The sequence below is a fragment of the Myotis daubentonii genome, chromosome 12 (assembly GCF_963259705.1).
Source record: "Myotis daubentonii chromosome 12, mMyoDau2.1, whole genome shotgun sequence".
Classification (NCBI taxonomy): domain Eukaryota; kingdom Metazoa; phylum Chordata; class Mammalia; order Chiroptera; family Vespertilionidae; genus Myotis; species Myotis daubentonii.
Window position 1 is genome coordinate 43,374,011 of NC_081851.1, and position 21,846 is coordinate 43,395,856.

Sequence of the window (21,846 nt, forward strand, 5' to 3'; positions counted from 1 at the left end):
TAAAAAAAAGTCACAACCCCTTCAGCAAGCTAGGAAACATACAAGTTTGTTTTCTGAATGAATAGAAACAAAATATTAGTTAAAAATTAGAGTCTGATTCATCTTCACTTGAATATATATTTTATTTAGGATGTTGCAACACTAACACCATGTTAATAAACCGTCACAAATTTGTACCGAGAAGCACACAATCTTTAAAATGTGCTGTTTTTTCACAAGTGATTTAAGTATAGTATTATTATTACTTGGTACTAGAGTCAAAGACGACTTTTAGCTTCTTCAGCTTTGGGGTATCTAGTAACATCGAAATGATTGTCTAGTCAGGCAGAGGAAAGAAATTCAAAAGCAGTTTCTTTTTCTTCTGATAGTTCCTTTGCAGTAAGATCCATCTTCTCACGTGAGAAATCATTAATAGGGAGACCTTCAACAATCTTCCATGTCTTATTCTGTTTGAAAATAATTGCAAATAAGAGATTTACAATTACTGATCCTCTAGCAAGTAACAACTTAGTTTGAACTTCAATCTGTTTTAAAGTCTGATTCTAAAGAAGCAAATCAAAACCCAGATCTTAATTGACAGATAATTTTGATACAAACTCAACACTTGATTTTAAAACTTACTGACTGTAGAAAAAAATTGTTTAAATGAAGATTAATTAGCAGACAAAAAAACTAATGATTTTATAATTATAATAAACAGCAACAATATTGCGAACTTTTGCTTCATTTAGAAGATAGTACTTGTAGGTATCCAATATTAGAGGCATAACAAAATATGTCTAGTGGGAGGAGTTGAATCTTGCTTTCCAGATTAATTTCAGTCTTTTATTGATCTGAAGTTGTGCTTTATACGACTTTGAAGCTGAGAACATTTTCTAATTTAGTAAAGGAACAATTTTCTAGATTACATTATGCCATCCTATATAATAAAAGCCTAATATGCAAATTGACCAAACAGCAGAAAGACCAGTGGAAGGACCAGTCACTATGATGCACACTGACCACCAGGGGGCAGACCCTCAATGCAGGAGCTGCCCCCAGCCCGCAGGCCTCAGGCCAGCCAAGGTGGGGGCCCCCAATTGCCCCACAAAGGAAGGCAACTGGTAGGGGGGTGGGAGTGGGGAGTTTGGAGGGCGGGGCTGGCGAGTGGCTGGCCAGGCACTGCCCACTTGCTGCTCTCCCCCCCCCCCCCCAGTCACCCCACAGATTGGCCCTGCCAGCCAGGCCTAGGGACCCTACCCATGCACAAATTTTGTGCATTGGGCCTCTAATTATTAATAAAAACATACAATTACTTTCCCAGTAGGGAAAGGGGGAAATAATTCCCAAATACCTTACCTTGATTGTAACGGGGAACGAGTACAGCAGATCATCGGGAACACCATAGGAGTTGCCGTCAGAGATAATGCCCATGGACACGAACTCTCCCTGAAAAAACAACAATTTTTACATTCTCATGGTACTTAGGAATTAGTTTATATAACCAACTAACACATGGACTAATGAAATTAAAACAGGTGACACATTCTTACTATATGCATAACTTCATTACTGTATAAGGAAACATCACCAGGCACTTCTATGACAGGGTAACTTTCTTAGATATTATCTCATTCCACTCTTCCAATCAATGTATGAAGTAGGTCCAAGAAACAAAATCCTCATTTCGTAAATGATGAAACTATGACCCAATATAGGCTTTAAGATGGAAAAATGTCTCCCCTACCATGTGTGCTAAGTACTTTATAAATGTGTGTGTGTGTGTGTGTGTGTGTGTGTGTGTGTGTGTATATAATCATCTCACTTATCCCTTACAACCCATGTAAAAGATGACAAGACAGCTCAGAAAGGTTAGATAACTTCTCCAGGGTTACTCAGCTAGTGGACAGCTAAGCCAGGATATGAACCTAACCTGCCTGACTGCTAAGGTTATGTGCTTGCACATTACAGCATAGAGGACAAAAGTGAAAGAAAGGCCTGTGCAAACCACTGAGTCCTCACCTCTGGGGTCCCAAACCAGATGTCCCTGATGTGGTCACAGATGGCTTTCGCAGCAGACATCGCACTGGATAGTTTTCGAGCCTTGATGACAGCAGCGCCACGCTGCTGCACAGTCTGGGTAGAGTGGACAAAGACAGCAGTGTTACTTGATCATGACAGCAGCATTTTCCTCAATTCCAAACTGATCCTGGGGTGAAAGACTGCAACCATAGCTTAATGTGTCCCCTCCAAAATCAGGCAACTACCCAATGTTGGCCTTACTAACCCATTTTAGTTATAAGTACCAGTCTTGTTAAAAAAGAGAAAACTATAAATCTCCACAGAGAGTTTACCATATTTCATTCAAAAAATTTGATCTCTGTATAAAGATAACCAGATGACTATCGATGCTGGCTACCACACAACAGATTAGATCAGAATGGATCATGACTGGCATGGTAGGACCCCAAAACAAAGTGTGCAGTCATTAGACAACTGAAGAAGACCTGCTCTCCTTGTGTCCCTCCCTTCCCCGAGCCCTGGAGCACAGCAGGTCAGTAATGTGGCATCTCTCAGAGTTCTTTATGCTTGGCTGTTATGCAAGCTCCCAGATTTTTCTTACTGTGATGAATTCTCCCTTGAGCCAGCTGTCATTTTTCAGAGCTTCATAAACACCAACTTCCTTTCCTTGCAGTTTCACTTTGGCATGGTTGACATCTGGATACTGAGTTGAGGAATGGTTTCCCCAGATAATGACATTCTTTACATCCTCAGAAGTCACACCAAGTTTAAGAGCAATCTAGTTAAACAGAAAACAAATACATTACTTACATAAAGCTTTTTATTTCAAACTGTGACCTGTTTGTTTAAGAGTAGAGAGCATCATACAGTTTATGGTTAACTTATTAGTATAGTGGGTTTATCAAATATAAAACACAAAGCAAGAGGTGAATATTGCTTGAATATGTAAATGTGACCCTAGTTTTGTTGTTATTACTTACTTAGAGACTTGCCTTAGCACTTCTGAGCAATTAGGTATTTAGAAAGTTTCTATTGGCTGAAATGTTTATTATACACCAAATATAAATGAACTAATTTTCAAAAATTCCTAAATATGAAAATTTTACAGTTGGAAGGGACTTAGATGAACAAAGTCTGACTGTCCTGGTTTTACAGACTAGGAAACTGAAGGAAAGAGTTTAAAATAACAAAATGCTAAAATTATAAACAGATGTAACAATCTCTAGCTGGAAGTTCAGAAAGCACTTTAGAATCCCGTAGGCCTTGTGGTTACATGAACATCAATTATATAGTACAGTGACCACAGAAAGGGTTTAAAAGTTATGTTTTGAAAGATTTAAGTAAAACCAGTTGTTTGATTTCCCTGATAAGGTAATATGCAGAAAAAACATTATGGTTAGTTATGTGCATAATTTGTTCCTAATTAGACAGAAGAATTTATGATGAACCAGAAAGAAATGTTGCAAAAAGGAATTTTTAAAAGCTGATGTGTTAGGGTGACACTGTGGGTGATTTTTCTTTCCTTATTATAATCATGGGAGAAAAAAAACAGTTGTGTCAGAGTCCATAGCTTTTGAATATTAAATAAAAGCAGCACTGCATCGAAGTTCCTTTTGAGCATTAACCATATAAGAAAGGGAAAACACTCTCGTATTTTAAAGAAATTTTAAAAACGAGGATGGTAATAGCCCCAGACTGGAAACAACCCCAAAGTCTTTGAAGAACAGTTAAACAAACGGTGGAACCTCCATACAATGAAAGAAACAGAGTAAATGGAAAAATAAGTGTAAGTGGAACATACAACAACTTGGATGGATATTAAAGGCATTAAACTGAGTGAATAAAAGCTAATCTCAAAAGATTACTTGCCCCATGATTCCATTTTTGTAACATTCTCAAAATGACAGAGGTACAGAGATGGAGAACAGATAAAGGTTTTCTGTGTTTTTAGGAGTTCTTTTGTGGGTTATGGGACAGTTCTGTTTTGACTATGGTGGTTATTTATAGTAATCTATATATATGATTAAAGGTCATAGAATCATTCATAAAGACATACAAAAAGGTAAGCACGGCAGAAATCTGAGTAACTCGTTAGCGGTAATGTGTGTAGTCTAGTCAACTTCCTGCTTTAATAATGCCATAGAGTTATGTAAGATGGCACCACTGAGTAAAGCCCGTGATAGGTACATGGGATTCTCTGTACTATTTTTGCAACTTCTTCTACATCTATAATTATTCCAAAATTAGAAAGTAAAAAACAATAAAAACACAATTAACCAAACAACAAAATAAGGATGAAAAAGACCATTACCTAAAATGTTTGCAATGACTTTACTCATCTCACACTAATTTACTAAGTTAAGAAGTAAATTGTTTTTACTTTCATTATGACCCTTAAAATAAGTTGAGACTGCTTTAAAGAGATTTTTTTAAAATATATTTTTATTGATTTCAGAGAGGATGGGAAAGGGTGAGACAGAAACATGAATGAGATAATCATTGACTGGCTGCCTCCTGCACACCCCCTACTGGGGATTGAGCCCACAACCAGGCACGTGCCCTTGACTGGAATCGAACCTGGGACCCTTAAGTCCATAGGCTGATGCTCTATTCACTGAGTCAAATCAGCTAGGGCTTTAAAAATATTTTTTAATTGATTGATTTTAGAGACAGAGAGGAAGGCGGGAGGGAGAGAACGGGAGGGGGCGAGAGAGAGAGACACCAATTGGTTACCTCCAGAGACTGAACCCAAAACCCAGGTACGTGCCCTGACCGGCAACCTTTTGGTGCATAAGACAACACTCAACCAACTGAGCCATTCTGGCTGGGCTCATTGGTTGATTCTTATATGTGCCCTGACTGAGGATCGAACTCACAACCCTGGCATATCAGGACGATGCTCTAACACTAATCTACCCCACTAGTGCGAGGAGCCTGTTTTCTTAAATCTTAAAATAGTTAGATAATTTTAAGAATTAACTTAAAATCCTTAAGGATTTTTTACTTTTTAAATTCCTTCTGATCTAAACCCTGCTTCATCTAGAGTTCTGCAAGTATTGCTATCGTATCAGTCTTCACGAATCAGCTGGATGGCTGGTTTCTGGGGAACCCAGCTACTGACCTGCTTCCTGGCTGGGGCAGAGTGGTGTGCCATGCAATGAGTACCATTTTCTCTGTGTGCCATGATCTGAAAGGACTTGGGACGAACTGCCCTATTTATATTTAGCTGTCATTGTAGAGAAAAAGGAAAATTTATACCTGGGCAAGTAAGCCAAGATGTATATTCTCAAGAACTCAGAACATTCTGTTGAACGTCAGCTTCAGCTGCTCCGAAGTACAGTGAAGACCGACTGCCTCTAGTCTAGGCCTCTCCTCCCCACAGGAGGCTCCCCTTGCTTCTTTGCCCTGTTGCCTGCCCGCCTCTTGTTCTTTTGATCTCTTGAGCTAATCCACTTCTGTCAGGACAGCAAAGTCCAGTACTTGGCACCCAGCAGATGTAAATTCTGAATATCATTCATGTCAGAGCTGGTTTAAATTAACACGTATGCAGGACAGCAGTTTCTTGTTCCCTTACACACTTTTGTACCTGCCACACAGATCTATTAAATCGTTTTTTACTAATTCTCCAGCCCTAGCAATTTTCTTCCTCTGATGCCAGCTAACTGGTTTCACTGCCAAATTACCTTGTCAGCAGACACATAAGCAGTTCTGGGTTGCAAATACACAGGGGAGTTCTGCAGGTGATAAACAACTGCTGGGAAGCTAAGTCCTCTGAATTCCAAAACAAATCATGTATGACTGACTAGTAACCATTCACGTAAGAAAAATTCCTCTTTGGGTTTGTTATTTGTCACTGGATTAAAGAAGAAACTGCTTCTTCAGAAACTTTCTAAAAGTCGTCACTGTGCCAGGCTGGCATGGAACACTTGCCAAAAGTTAAAGTTTGATGAGACAGCTTCTTCTTCCCTCTTTCCTCATTCAGACTTTCACCCCTACAAGGAAAATGGTTTCAGGCACTGGGACAAAGCGTCACTCAGTAGTACCTTTGGAAGCAGTGTTTTCCAGTGCCTGCCTCCATCAAGGCCTCAGGTGAAACAGCAAAGATGGGAAATTTGTTGGTGGTGTCATTTTACCTTTTTCTCCTTCTTACAATGAAATTAAGTAACCATCCAGAATCTACAACGGCAACACCTATATCTTTTCCTTAATTGTGAAATAGTACATGTTCTATAGTACCCAAATTAGAGGCCATGCCACTCTTCTGGGCCAGTGTCTATAGTCCCCAAATCCCCTGCCTCCAGTCATTCAAATTCCTATTTCTTCCCAGCCACCAGACTCTGGCTAAATAATAAGGAAAAGGACCCAGCCCACAGCCTAAATCTTCTCAGGAATTATTTGCAATTTAAGTCTGTTATCCAAGAACCTTCTAAATTAACTGGAATATTCAGGGAGATATTTCTGAGGTATGGCTCTTCTCAACTCTTGCATATATCCCTCTTAATACTAAAAATTAATAGAAGCCAACCTTTATTGAGTTTTACAATGTGACAGGCACCACCATAAGGGCTTAACATAGATCTTATCTCATTTTACCCATATAACTACTGTGAGATAGATACAATTATTATTCCATTTTATGGTTTGAATATACTTTCTCAAGATGACACAGCTAGTAAGTTGACATAGGTCACTTGATCCCATTATGTAAGAATATACACAAGGGTTTGAACTTTGGCAAATCTAGGTGGCACCATCATTTATTAGCTATATGACTTTAAGCAGGTTCCCTGACTTTCCTGGGCTTCAGGTTTCTTATCTGTAAAATAGTGATGATAATGGATATTTCATATGGTTCCTATAAGAATTAAATGGTTGTGAGGGGGTGGGTGGGAGCATGGAGGGGGGCCCATGAGGGATAAAGAGGGAACATCTATAATACTTTCAACAATAAAGATAAAATTTAAAAAAAGAATCAAATGGCAAATTACATGTAAAGTCTTTAGCTTAGAGTAGAAGTTTAACAAATTATCTTCTCTTTCCCTGGTCTGAAAGATCAATTCTCAGCATACAGCAGACCTCACATCATCTTTTGGTAAAAATAGTTTTCTTGAAACTAAACAAAGTTGTCTTCTCTAGAAGAGGACTACATTCATACACCTACCTGGCAGTGATGACCTGTGGATAAGGAGGGATGGCCAGAAAATGACTGGGGAAGAGAAAGAGCTTATGTCCCAGAACTAGAATTTTGCCACGACTTCTGGGCATCAGCATTGTCTAGATCTGAGAAAGCCCAGGAAACCAGCACAGATGAGTAGCATGGCCTTTAATTTTTAAAAAAGCTATGGCTAATACCCAGGTTACTAGCCCCTTGGCATAATGTAAGGCTCCAAGGGGTAAGAAAAAAATGATGATAAAACTTAGCAAAGTAGTGAAAAGTAGGACATTTTATGGAAACATAAATATTAAAAAGACATAAAATTAAAAATGAGAATATAAAATTAACAATTAAAAATCTGAACTTGATTGCTTGGTTATAGGGGAAAAGGAAGCAGAACCACCCAAATACATAAAGCTAAAGATTTCATTTTACAATCTCCTTTATATCTGACAAAAAACAAAACAAAACCCTAAATATGTACCATTATGTGAATTATCTATACTAGTGAATACTTTTAAACCACTATCTTAAGAGGACATTAGCAACAACATTTAATTACAGGTAGCAAATGAAATATACTTGAGAAAATTAAGTAGGAAGTTCAGCTATGGTCTTTATAAAACCAGATTTAAAGACTCCGTAACAAATTGGAATAGCTTCCTTCTAAGCAAAAACAACAAAAAAAGCACAAACTAAGCTTCATCGCCTTTAAAAGTGAAAGAAAAGCCCGGCCAGGTGTGGCTCAGTGGTTGAGCATCGACCTATGAACCAGAAGATCACGGGTTCATTCCCGGTCAGCATACAGGCCTGGATTGCAGCTCGCTCCCCAGTGGGGGGTGTACAGGAGGCAGCAGGTTAATGATTCTTTCCCATCACTGATGTTTCTATCTTTCTCTCCCTCTCCCTTTCTCTCTGAAATTAATAAAAATATATTTAAAAAATATAAAAAGACAAAAAGAGAGAAAAAGGTTTTATAAAGTTGAACATTCATGAGACTTTAAAAGGCATTTTTCTTACCTGAGCTTTAGCTCGGTTATGATCCAAACGAGTCAAGCAACTGAAGTTCTCCTTGGGGATGGATGGTGCCGACTTAGAGGCAGTCAGGCAGTTGGTATTGGCTGGGTTTCCCACCACGATGACCTAGGATATAACCCATTACAGCCATTATAGACCATATTCTGCTTAACTAAACTGTCTCAGCATGACCGACAAACGTGTAACATGTTGCCTTTGTATCAAGTTTGTGCCAGGTAAATATGTAGTTTACAGTTTAGCTTCTTGTAGGTTTCTATCCTCCCTTCTGAAAACTTCCCCCCTCCCCCCCTGTTAGGATACCCTGTGACTACTGAAAACATTTCTTTAATAAAACCACCATTATATATATATATGTATGTCTTTTCAGGTAGCGCTGCTGTCCAAGATCTAAGTTACATGTCTGTCTGTTTTGTTTTGTGCCAAAATAGACAGCATTTATCTACTTGTCATAAAGAAAAAGTAATCTGAGGCTCTATCTCTGAGTTTGATTTATTGATAAAATTTTCCTTCTTATAAAAGTAGTCCAAGAAAGAAATTCTACTCAAGCAGTTTACTTTCCGACAATGATTTGTTTTTATGAATGAAAAGTGTTTTTCCATCTTGCTAATCCTATGAATTAATGGAGATATTTGCCAAAAATACAGATTTCCAAGTCCCATCCATTCTATATCTACTAAATCAATCTTTAGGAAAAAGCATTTTAGGCTTTTTTTTTTTTTAAATAGGGGAGACATGGGATATACTGAATTACAATACAGTATAGGAAAATGTATACAGGGACTTTTAAGTTTTAAAAATCTCTAATGAAATGATCATTTTTAAAAACGGTGGCCTGACTGGTGTGGTTCAGTGGTTGAGCATAGATCTATGAACCAGGAAGTCATGGTTTGATTCCTGGTCAGGGCACATGCCCTGATTATAGGCTCGATCCTCAGTAGGGGGTGTGCAAGAGGCAGTTGATCAGTGATTCTCTCTCATCATTGATGTTTCTTTCTCTTTCTCCCTGTCCCTTCCTTTCTGAAATAAATAAATAAATATATATTAAAAAAAACAAAACTGCCCTGACCAGTTTGGCTCAGTGGATAGAGCGTCAGCCTGCGGACTGAAAGGTCCCAGGTTTGATTCAGGCCAAGGGCATGTACCTTGGTTGCGGGCACATCCCCAGTAGGAGGTGTGCAAGAGGCAGCTGATCGATGTTTCTCTCTCATTGATGTTTCTAACTCTCTATCCCTCTCTCTTCGTCTCTGTGAAAAATCAATAAAATATATTTAAACAAACAAACAAACAAACCAACACTGTGAAATAATATCAAACTTAAAGAAAAGATGAAAGTATATTAAAGAGACTAACTCCCACATCTCCTTTACCCAGATGCTCTAATTTGCTAATTTGCTCTATTTCTCTCCCTCTCTTTACCCCATCCCTATCCCTTAGTGTTTTATTTTTGGCCCACTTGAGAGTAAGCTGCAGACATGATATCTTATGCCCCTAAGTATTCCATATCAGTGTGCATGTCCCCCAAAAGGACACTTGGCTGAAGGGCGACTACTGTGCAAATAGTACTACAACTCCAAGCAGCCTATATTTTAGCAATCCAAACAACCTTATAATTTTATGAACCAATGTCACCCCAATAAATTAAATTAAAAAACAAACAAACAAAACAAATAACCTTGTAATTTTTTACTAAGAGGTCTTTGGATTTCTACTCAGCTCATCTCTATTATTTTCTGCTAATGATTACAGAAAATAAAAGTTAATTATTTAAAATGAAGTCTACAGAAAGCAAACAATCAGATGTCTATGAAGTATTATAATAGAATATTATAACTCGCAACTTTAAAAATCTTATAAATTTATTTTGCCTTTCTCTGAAGTCAGAATACAGAAGTAGTATATCAAAATCAACAAAACCTCTAACCAGCAAACCTTCTCCTGTTGGTAAAAGGAGGCTTCCTTGCAATATCAAGACAAATTTAGGAACTAAAATAGTTTGATCATAAGGAGAACAGAAAGTCACAGACTCAACTCCTCGAGACAAGCATATCACAGAATGGAGAAAATCTGAGCATTCAGAAGCCACCATCTTCTGATGCTAAGAATGCAGTTTACAGCCACCTCCCTCTACAATCTCACACAACCCAACTGTCTGAATATTCCCACAGTTAAAAGGCACGAGAAAATTCTGTGCCTTGTGGATTTATAAAATAATATTAAAGTTACAAGTAACAGTAATAAGCAAAATATTTTCAAGCACCTCTAAATATAGATTTCTACACCATCAGAGGAAAACCCAGAAAGGGAGAGCTTATCAAGCAAAACTCTGTATCTGTATTTACTGGCTATTGCATAGACTGGGGGTGGGAAGCAAACAATTTTGTTGAACTTAAATGCTGAGAGCAGAAGTTTCAAATGCTAATAATGAAAAGCCCTATCAAATACTACTGCATTCGTCACCTTAACTGACTTCTTGGCATATTTGTCCAAGGCGGCACCCTGGGATTTGAAGATTTTCACATTAGCCTTGAGTAAATCTTTCCTCTCCATGCCATCCCTTCTTGGCATGGAGCCCACAAGAACAGCCACATCCAAGTCTTTGAAGGCAACCTCTTCTTTATCCGTTGCGATGACATCTGTGAACAACATGGCAATAAATATGCAAATACTTAAACACCAAAGTCTGAGGTTTTCTTTTTCATATTGAATCTATCCAGTAACTCCTTCATTTTGTAGCAAATGTTTCTTTTACATGTCACATTGATAAAAAATTTTAGGGGCCTAAGAAAGACAATTTAGAATTCAACAATAACACCAGCAGAAATGTCAATATGTTTATTTTATTTTCCTATGTAAATAATTATCTCAATTTCAAAAATTATGATACAAAGGTATAGTATGATAACTTTCAAGGCAACATTTGTTATTCAGGCTAATAATCACAGATAACACAAAAAAGAAATTAATTCACCTAATCTGTAAGTTAAAATTACTTTAAGTATTAAAAGTAATTAAAAAGGTCATGACTAGAGTTATTGACTGAATGTTTGTGTCCTCCACAAAATCCCTTTGTTGAAACTAGCCCTCCTTGTGATGGCATTAAGAGGTGAGGCCTTTGGAAGGTGATTAGGTCATGAGGGTGAAGCCTTCACGAACGGGATTAGTGTCCTTAGCACTGCCTCATCCCTTTCACCATGCAGGGCGGGGAGACGGTGGCCATCTATGATCCAAGAATTGGGCTCTCATCAGACACCCAACCTGCTGGCTCTTTGTTCCCTGACTTCCCAGCCTCCAGAGCTGTGAGAAATAAGTTTCTGTAGTTTATAAACCTCTCAGTCTATAGTATTTTTGTTAAAACAGCCCCAATGGACTAAGACAACCAGGATTAAGCATACATTTTTAGACAAAGTCAGGCTGCTAGAAGCCCCCAAATAGGTATATGTATGAACTCTAGATGGAGAAAAATAAATCCATCTTTTTCCCAGCCATACATTTTTATTTGCTGAGCCTTCCCTCCTGTCATACTCACAGTTGAGCAAGGACAAGCTGACTGGAACATGTGCCCATTAGAGAGCAGAAGGAACTCATCATAGAATGGAATAAAAATGGGGAAAAAGCAACATAGGAAGTTTATTTGGAAACAGGTGAAGAGCTTGGGTAGGGTAATGTGCTTTCTTACATAATTGTGCAACCTAATGATTTAGATGGCAGTATCCTTTCTAATAAATGTTTATTGAACATATACATGAATTCTGAACATGGCTTCCTTGGGTATATATTTTGCTTTGTGCAAACTTTTAGAAAAGTATTATTAATTAAATCCTCATCAAAAGAAAAAGATCATGATAAAGGTAAAGCTAAACAGTCAAATTAGTTTATGATTTGACTTAATATTTTAATAAACCTTTCAATCACATTGAAGATTTCTGTCTTACGTTTATATAATAGTTCAATGATTCTCAAAGGCTCTTTCTTATCAGAACCTTGGTGGACTTTTTCAAACTATGTAGTAGATGATTATCACAATTTATACTATGTCTCATCAGATGACTGGCAGATGGGATGGGACTATCTATATATGAGGGATCAACCCATATCCAGCCACATAGCAGCATATGGCTCTGGAAGACAGAGTTAAAAAAAGTTCTCCATTACAGGATGCTACTATTACTATTTAAATAGACTTTAAATAACAACACAGTGTAGACAATTTCAGGTGTACAACCCTTGTGCAATACTATAGTTAATTAGTAAAATCTATAATAATAAAAGTATAATACGCTAATTAAACCTGACGCCCTTCTGGACGAAGCTGGGGCTGCGAGGGAAGCCGGATCCCAGGTTCCAGAGGGAAGCCAGAAGCCAGGGAAGGAAGGCCTACTCTTGCACGAATTTCATGTATCAGGCCTCTAGTAAGTTATATATAAGCATGGTGGATAAAAGTATAGTCTTTTACTTTACACTGGTTATTTCCCGCTTTTACCCTTATTTATTCTTGGTATATAATTATACTTACTTATTTTTGATATACATCTTACCAAGTAGTTGAAATTTTAGAAACAAAGCCAAACGACATTTATGAAATAATTTCAAATTGACAGGTTAACAAAAATCTGAAATCTAGTTTTTGAAAGACATAAAATACTAAAAAAAATCCCTCTCTCTTCCACTCTCTAACGTACCTTTCAGGAGGGGAAGGGCACAGTCTTGCAGTTCCATTAGGACACCGTCCAGGACACCCATCATGGGAGTGATATCCAACAGCACAAGAATTATAGGCTGTCAAATAAATAGCAAGTTCAGTATCTGTCAGTGTAGGTTATGTCATTTAGTCACAAAAAAAGACGTTTTAAAAAGTTTTTGCTTATTTGGTGTATATGTGTATAATTCCCACTAATTCGTCATAATTATTTTAGGTCAGGTATCTAGTATGATGCCACTTTTGGAAAAATGAATGCTATAAAACCAGCAATGGCTGCTAACAGATATAGTAAGAGGAATCACTAATACTGAATTTTAAAGGAGAGATACATGGAATACATAAATACATGGAAGAAATATCAAACTGAAGTGACATGGCACCTGTATTTGTAGATCTGATTTGAGTTTATGAAAAGCTAAGTACAGTATTTGGCATGAAGGAAGAATTCACTATCCATGGATGAAGAAAATGGATAAATGAACACTTTAGAATGTATAAATACACATTTATAGCAGTGTGCCTAGTACATTAATTGGGATTACCCATTCCTTCACCATTTAAAACTTTCTTTGCACTACATAAATGCAGGGCTTTATTGACAATCTTATTAGTTTAAGATTTATAGGCAGTTGCCCTTACCTGGTCTTTACCAAAGACAGATCCATTTCCGATACTGTACAGCAGTGAATATGCGATTTGACCAGCTGCTCCAGTCACAAGGACTCTGACTGGTTCAGGCTGTAATGAAAGAGACCCATTAACATCTTATTAAAAAGTGCTATTTTACCCTAAGGATATTCAGGAGTTTCTCTATAGTAAGACAACAACATACTTTAAAAGTTAATGCAAAATTTTAAAGTCTCTTTGTGTGTGGATTAGTAGAAAACTAACTTATCCCAGACCTGTCCCAGGAAATTCAGTGTACACAAATTAGCTAAGCAACTTCTTGAACCTATGTCCTTTGGCTGCATATTTAGGTGGCATCATTTAACTCTTACTGTTATACTGGATTTACTTACGTAATCTCATCCATCTTTTAAAGGACATTTTACCACTAAAATAGGCCTACCAATGTTGAAGTGCATTATGTGGTGATTCAAACCCTGGCGGCCATTAGAACCCTACATATTCTCTTACGTAAATAACTCCCCACTTTTATCTGCTCAACAGAATCTTTTACACCAGGAAAAGGAGTGACAGTGGTTAAAATTTTCCATTCACAATGAGCCTAAAAGTTTTAATAAAATTATTAATCATGATTCAACTTATCTACTTGGTTGAGGAAAAAGAAGCCTTTATTTTTTGAGAAAAATGAGAAAATAATAACATCTTAATTATTAGTATAATAAGTTTTAATATTAAATAACAACAGCAACATGTAATGACAATTGACAACCTGATTCCAAAGGGAAATGAATTTTTAAAAGGGAGGAAGGGGGAAAAGTACAAAGAGCACACCTGTTACAAGAGAGAAGTTGCTTTATAGATCTCAACAGACCCCAAACAAAATAGGAACATGTGTACAAAAACAACTAATATTCAAAGTGATGATCCCAAGTCATGAAAATAAATTAAGCTCAGAGAAAATTAAGCTCAAAGAATTAAAAAGAGAAATAATTCTATTAAAAAGACCTAACAAAAATGTTTGGAAACAATGGATAAGTTTAAGTAGATGGAAAGTTCAATCAAGTGGATTATTCCTTTGACAATGCTGGGTAAATGGACGTCTACTTGACACCTCTATTTCTACTTGTATGAGAGAAGTGGCCTACTGATTAGGATAGAAGCATTTGATTTTTTTTAATATTTAGAATTCCCTCTTCCAGAGGAGACATGCCTCTGGGATGGGAGGAGACTACCACCTTGAAGAATCTTTCTAACTTTCCAACCCTCACCTCTGAAGTTCAGGAAATAAGGGCCAAGTTGTAGAGAAATGAATCTGATCATAGCAGACTATGAGTGCAATTTCTTCCTCAAACATGTGACCAGGATAGGAATGGAAAAAAAGGAGAAAACTATGGAGGTTTCTCCCTGATTTCCCATGTCTCTTCCCCATCCATATCTCTAAATATAGAATACGATAATTCCCCAAATAAACAAATTTTAATGCAAACACACATCTATGTACCCAAGTAGATTTTTGATTCATAAAGAACATTGTATATGGTTACTTTCTATAATATGGCATTCGCATGTTTTTAATTTTGTCATTTCCCCTTCTCCACTTGGAGTAGGTGAGAAAAAGGGAGTAAGAAATTATTCCTCTTCCCTCTTTAGAATGCAAACTCCTTAATGACAGGGGCCTTGTCTATTTTATTTATTGTTGTATTCCAACTACCTAGAACAATGCCCTGAACACAACTGGAACGCAATTACTGAAGGAATAGCTGGATCTTGTAAAATTACTACCAAAAACTTGGAACTGTAAAATAATTGTTGGGAAGCAAACCTAACACACTTCAAAAAGGTATTTAAGATATTTTATTACTATATACTTTGAATACAGCATTGAGAGAGTTGGAAACTTAGTGACCACCGTAGTCCCTGGTATAGTTAGCAAAATTATTTTTGGTCACTAGTTCCAATGATATATATAGTCTTATAAATCAATGGATGAACTGTTCTCACTTCATTTATTAAGCAATATACCACTGAACCTCTATTATGTGCCTGGTACTATTTTAGGGTTAGAGAGGCAGTAGATTGTAGTAAAGAGATGGCTTTTAGACTAGACTTCTGGATTCAAATCCTGACTCCACAACTCATTAGGTGTATCGTTATGTTCCTGACAAGTTCCCTACAGTGAAATGGAGATAATAGCAGCTGCTTAACAAATAAGGTAGTTTAAGGATTAAGAATTAACATACAAAGCATTAATAACAGTGTGTAGCAAGAGCTATAATTATAGATCTCTGTTGCCACAGAATTTTCCTTTAAGGATTCTCATAGCCTGTGGTTTCCTATTTACATGTCTGTTATTTTCTACTAGACTGTGAACCACTTCCACCCCCCACACTGGTCCATTTCAGACTGTGAACTGAAAGTGGTCCACCTTGGACTCAAATTTGCAGTCCATAGAGTGCTCAACAAATATTTGTTGACTGAATGAAAATAAGCATTAAGAAAACTATGAACACATACTACTTCAGTGCAAAGCAAGTTGGGATAAGAAATGAGGGGGAAGCCCTAGCTGGTTTGGCTCAATGGATACAACGTCAGCCTGCGGACTGAAGGGTCCCAGGTTCGATTCCAGCCAAGGGCACATGCCTGGGTTGTGGGCTCAATCCCCAGTAGGGGGCGTGCAGGAGGCAGCCAATCAATGATTCTCATCATTGATGTTTCTATCGCTCTCTCCCTCTCCCTTCCTCTCTAAAATCAATAAAATATATATATTAAAAAAAAGAAAGAAATGAGGGGGAAGTAAATATCACTATCTGTAAAGCTTAATCTCCCAGAAAGTCAGGCAGATGGTTATAACAGAACGATGCAATCAATTTTAGGTATTAATTTTAGCTATTAAAAAGATGTGTTCACAGTATCACAGTCCTTAGTGAAGGCTCTGTAGCCAACTAATGAACAGCTAGTAATTCTACCTCAGCAGTTACCTTCTGTACCTTTGAGTAAATTATTTTCACAGGTAGGTAATTCCATCTTGTTAAGAGTAGCATGAAGCCCTAGTTAGTGTCTGAATGTTTGATGATCAAAAGGGAAAGAACAAACTGCACATCTGGTTCTCTGCTCTTCAGAGCATTACTGTTGAAAAGCAGGAGGGTGGGAGATTCCCGCGGACTTTTCACAAAGTTACAGTGTGAAGACAGGTTACTATTCTTTGCTTAGATATCTGGGCAGTTTGCCAAGATCCAAAGAAGAAATGTCTTTGCTCTTGGCAGGGCACTAATGACCTTCCTACAGATGCAGGCTCTGTCTACACATGTGTTCAAGTCTCACTTGTAAAGCTTGAATTTAAGTGTTCCTTCTGCTATTCTACAGAAACACCCATGTATTCTTTTGCTTTCTAATTTATATATATTTCTGTAACATAAAAGACAAACAGTATTATTCTGATTTCTTCATATAGTTTATTCTTACTGTCACTTCCTATGGAGGAGGAATGCAAGCAAAGAATTGACTCCTTTAAAAAAATTTTTGCTTTGAATAGCTTACAGAAGATGGCTCTTTTCTAGCTCAGTGATTGTTCATACACTCTCCTGCGAAGGCAAGGAGATTCTGAGTCATGTGAGAATTTGCTGTCAGTTTCAGCAACTGGACAGGAGGATTGGTCCTCATAGAGGTCTCTGTGTTATCTGGTGCTCAGTGACCTTCCAGGGGTGAGGCTGGCTTGATCTACCGCATAGCAAATCAACACAAGAATGGGGATTCAAGATCTCTCTGTGACCTTGGGAAAATCATTTGACCTCACCAGGCTATATTTTAAGATTAAAGAATCTCCAAATTCCCTTCCAATTCTAGAATTCCAATATTCTGAATTGCAAGGAATAAAGCTATCAGTCATATAAATGCTGATACCATACTTTAGTTTATATTTGCAGCATGAGCTTGCACCTTTATCTAGAACCTCAGCTACTAAAAACAAAACTTCAGAATGACCTGCTAAGTATCTGTATGACACAATACGGTAAAATGGAAAGAGTGCGAGACCCTTGAAGGCAAACTGTTGTGTGACCTTGAGCAAACCACATTCTCTTTGGGGTTCAATAAACTCAATTTTAAGATCTGAAGTGGGGAGATTTGTCAAAATAACCTTTAAAAGGTTCCATCAATTTTAAAATTATAAAGTCTGAAGTTCTCTGATAATAAACCTCTGCTTTCTTGCCAAGATTAGGTCAGGAACCAATGAACCATTATTTAAATGATTGATTACGTTATTTGATGAAATAAGTTAAGAAATCTAGGTTTAACTGAGAATTAGTAGCTGTCCCTACTTTTCAACTTGGTCTATCAATAGCATTTTCAGGTTCTGGAAAATTTCCAATTCATTCAAATATTTTCCCACACTCCCCACCCATTTCAGTATTTTGAGATAACGGAGGAAAAATAGTCTCAACTATAAATACAAGTACTGAGGCAATTTTTCAGTGTGATGTCAAATGTCACCTTCAAACAGCGGGCAGATCATTACTACGTCAGAGTTCCCTCACCATCCCCCCTTCTCCTTTCAGCAGAGACAAGGTTACGTGGTAATCTACGCATCCAGATCTTCATGACACGATGGTTAAGTTGTGTAACATTTAAAAGTAGTAGCTCTCGATTTCAAAACATACAGATCAGTAAAGAATATCTGCACCAGTTATTGGGCTACTGATGCTGTCACTGCAGCACGTCCCAGTATTACACAGGATCAATGAGCAGGTTTTAAATGACATTAAATTAGATATGGCTGAAACTCGTCTCCCGAAAGCGTAGATCGTAATCTGGAGCACCAGGTAAACACTATCTTTACAGTCGAGGGCCTTCGGCTTTCAAGGGCTTTCTGACAAAAGCCCTTAAAAACACTGTGGGCATAAGAGTAGAAAAAAGGTTAGGGAGCCCCCCACCCCCTCCCAGTATCAAACCCCATTTCTTGCTTGGAGACAATCCACCGCTTCATATTTTTGTACCCCCGCCATGCAGCAGGACTGAGATCGCACCTTCCCAAGGACCCCCGCCCCAGGTGGAAAACAACCCCTTCCCAATTACTGGGTCACTGCGACAGTCCTCAGAAGATGAGTCGGGGTTTCCCAAAGGGCGCGAAGGACAGTGCTTTGCACAGCCATCCCCCAAAAGTCCTCCAAGCGCAAGAATCTCCACATAAGGGAATAAAGGCATAATCTAGGGTCCCACACTCACCATGATTGGAAACTGCGCGGACAATTCCAGCACCTGCACAATGAGACTCGGGGAGACAGGTCACCTCTACGGTGGGGCCGAATGGGGAAGAGCGAGCGCCGAGAAAGAGAGAGAAAAAGGCTCCGCTCCCGACCGCGACGCCCTCTGGGAATTGTAGTTTAGGCTGCCCCGATTCCAGCGCAGTCTCCAACCGAATTTCTTCAGGTGTTGGACTACACTTCCCGAGGCCACAGTGACGTCTCACGCTCTTCTCTCTGCGCTTCTCGTCGGTGGAAAAGTAGTCCCCGGGGGCGAGCCGCTGTGATTGGAGAACCGCGACCGGCGGATGGTTTGGGCAGCAGATGGTGGCGGGGGGGCGGCGTGCGTAAATGGAGGGAGTGGAGTCAGACCACTGAGCTACCTCACCCACACGTGAGCCCCTGAGACTTTATCCAACCCCCGGGGTCAATGTGGGAGGTAAAGAGACCTTCCGCTACGCACGGCCCCTCTCGACCCGGAAACACAATCTTTTAAAAAACTATTAACACTCTGGAGGGGCGGGAGGAATTGACGTGTCCGGAAGACTGGATGGCTTCTAGTGTTGCTAAGCGACGAGGCTGGGTAGTGAACGCATTCACGGGCCGCGGGGGGGACCCTGAGAAATCAGTGGCTGCAGCTGCTCGGAGACACTAGGCTAGACCGAGCCAGCGCGCCGCGCCCTCCCGGGTCCCACTTCCCTAGCCAGGGGACCCTGCACCCCAGGGAGTGTCCGGCGACGAAGTGAGGGGTTTGCGGGACGCCCCGTCTGAGGCTCCGGAGCCACGCGTCTTCCCCACTCCGGAGGCAGGTAAGCCGGGGCCGGAGGACAAGGGGTTTTTCTTTAAACTTTAGGGTCCGGGATGCAATTGTGCGCTGTCCAGCGTTGCCTTCTCTACCCGAGTGTTGATACCCCGGGCGGGTGCCGGTCGCCGGTCCTTCTCCGCTCAGAATTCCGTAGGGTCCCCTCCGCGCAGTTGTAAGATGCAACTCTTTTAAGTTAAATGACAAAAACTGAACGCCTGGTTTGTGGGAGGTGAACCCCTCCGGTCCTGGAGCTCATGGTCCACGGATCTAACTTTTTCTCTACGCCCTTTGTGGATGTTGACAATTTTGCCCATTCTCTTTTGGAAACGGTTCTCTAAACCATCTTTACCTTAAAATGACGCCACACCTGCATTTCTGAGGAAAGCGTGGGAGTGGAATGAGAGACACTGATTGTTTCAGGCAGTCTCAGCTGGTGAGACAACTTAAGAGGTTTTCATTTATAATTAATGCTGCCCAAGAGAATTGCTGTGCTCGCTGAAACCCTGCTTCACGTGGATTTAAAAATGAAGACGTATTGTTCTGCAATAGCATGTATGTAATGAATATGAATGAAATATCTATACCAGATAACAGTATAACTTCTGCTTTTCCTTTATCGTTGGTAAATGAACTCTAAGTGGTGTCTTTCAGTTTTTTTGTTCTTCAGTTTTGGAGGGTTTGCTGTTGTGGGAAAGAAAAATAATACCTTACTTTTCAACTTGATCTATCAATAGCATTTATGGCCGAATGACTCTCTCCCCCTTGAATTGCTTTCAGCCATACTTTTCTGGTTTTCCTCTTACGTTACTGCTTGTTTGCTCCCTCCCAGTGTTCCTTGCAAGTTCTTTTTACTTCTGACCTCTTAACACTGCAGTGCCTGTATTCTTTGCATGAGTTGCATGGTCGTGGTTTCAAACGCCACTTCTATGTCAGAAAACTCCCAACATGCAAACATATTCTTTAAGTTCCTGATTTTTTTTTTTTTAAAAAAAGGTTCTAGAACTGTGTTGCGCAAGACTGTAGAAGTGGTTTTTAAAATTTTAATTAACAAAAATGAACTAAAATTAAAAATCCATTTCATGAGTCACACTAACTACATTTCAAGTGCTCAGTAAGTAACCCGTGTGACAGAATGTGGAATATTTCCCTCATCACAGAAAGTTCTGTTGCACAGCTGCAAGGATTTAGTGGAAACAAGGCATCAACCAGAGCAGGAGCAGCTGCAACATGTTTTTGTTGGGGCATTTCTTTTGGCATGTGTTCCCGATAGAGTGCATAGCTGTTTCTGATACTGACTGACTACACAGGAAGAGTCCTGTCAGAGGCAAGAAAGAAACCCAATTCTTGTCGCAACCACTAACTTTTTATCGTGGAAGAACACACATTAGCAGTCTTTGTGTGTCAGTTTGAAAGAATGTTTACAAACATTACATTATCTTGGCTCTTGAGCAAGCCCAAGTCTTCAGGAGGTTTGGGAAAGAAGAGTCATTCCCTGGGTAACACTGAGCATCATTTGTCCACTATTTTAGAATACTTTTGTCCCTGGAAAAGCATGTGCTATATGTAGAGGCTTGAAATAGCGTGACAGGTGTAGACTCTATCAATAATGGGGGTTAGGAGAGAAATTCAGTTGGGTGTCTATATTTTAATGTGTGTAACATCCACGGTACAATGAATACCCTTTTTGTAGTCTGAGTTCAGTTAAGAAAAAGAAATATACAGGTTATTTGAAAATTGAATATGGTGAATTGTTAAGCAGAACAAGAGAAGGAATGGTTAACTATTCAATGGAGTAAAAGAGCTCTCAGTCTAAGGGTCCAAGCAGTAGCAGATGCAAAGTGTAGTTTCTCCTTTTAGGATGTGGAAGCAAAATCCCATGGGAGAGAGCTCGTCTTCCTAAAATATGGAAACAGACGTCTTCGGAAAGGGCATATCTGCCATGGCTACATGGTCTGTAGAAGTGACCACTGTCAGGGGAGACTGGGACCTGAGGCCACAGCTGGAACCTGTCTCTTCCCAAAGCCCTTGGCTTTCATGTTGAATAATAATAATGGAGGGCCGGAATCTGGAAGGGAAGTGTCTCTGTTGCTACCTCCTTACAGGGTCATTCCATTGCCCTCTCTTAAGGTGGTGGAGGAGAAATGTTTAGAGTCTCATTCCAGAGTCACAAAGCAGGGCAAAGGAAGGTAGATTTAGAGCTGAGAGATAATCAATTGATAATTGGCACACTCGTATGCCCAACACCTAATTTCTACAACTGTTAGGCATTTTGCCATATTTACTT

At 39.1% G+C, this 21,846-nt stretch overlaps 2 protein-coding genes across 4 annotated transcripts in view; one reads left to right on the forward strand and one right to left on the reverse strand.

Moving 5' to 3' along the window:
* Positions 1-103: 103 nt before the first annotated feature.
* MDH1 (malate dehydrogenase 1) lies at positions 104-18,900 on the reverse strand. Its single transcript, XM_059659669.1, has 9 exons — positions 18,741-18,900; positions 13,533-13,631; positions 12,874-12,970; positions 10,652-10,827; positions 8,177-8,299; positions 2,603-2,779; positions 2,002-2,115; positions 1,339-1,428; positions 104-446 (listed from the first exon to the last, which is right to left on the reverse strand). The coding sequence occupies exons 1-9, from the start codon at positions 18,741-18,743 to the stop codon at positions 321-323; spliced, it is 1,005 nt and encodes a 334-aa protein (XP_059515652.1). The 5' UTR covers positions 18,744-18,900; the 3' UTR covers positions 104-320.
* Positions 18,901-18,902: 2 nt separating this feature from the next.
* WDPCP (WD repeat containing planar cell polarity effector) overlaps positions 18,903-21,846 on the forward strand; it is a 272,798-nt gene continuing 269,854 nt past the window's right edge. For all 3 annotated transcript variants that reach the window (XM_059659666.1, XM_059659667.1, XM_059659668.1), the window contains exon 1: positions 18,903-19,566. The gene's annotated coding sequence lies outside the window, so the exon portion shown is untranslated. The remainder of the gene's footprint in view (positions 19,567-21,846) is intronic.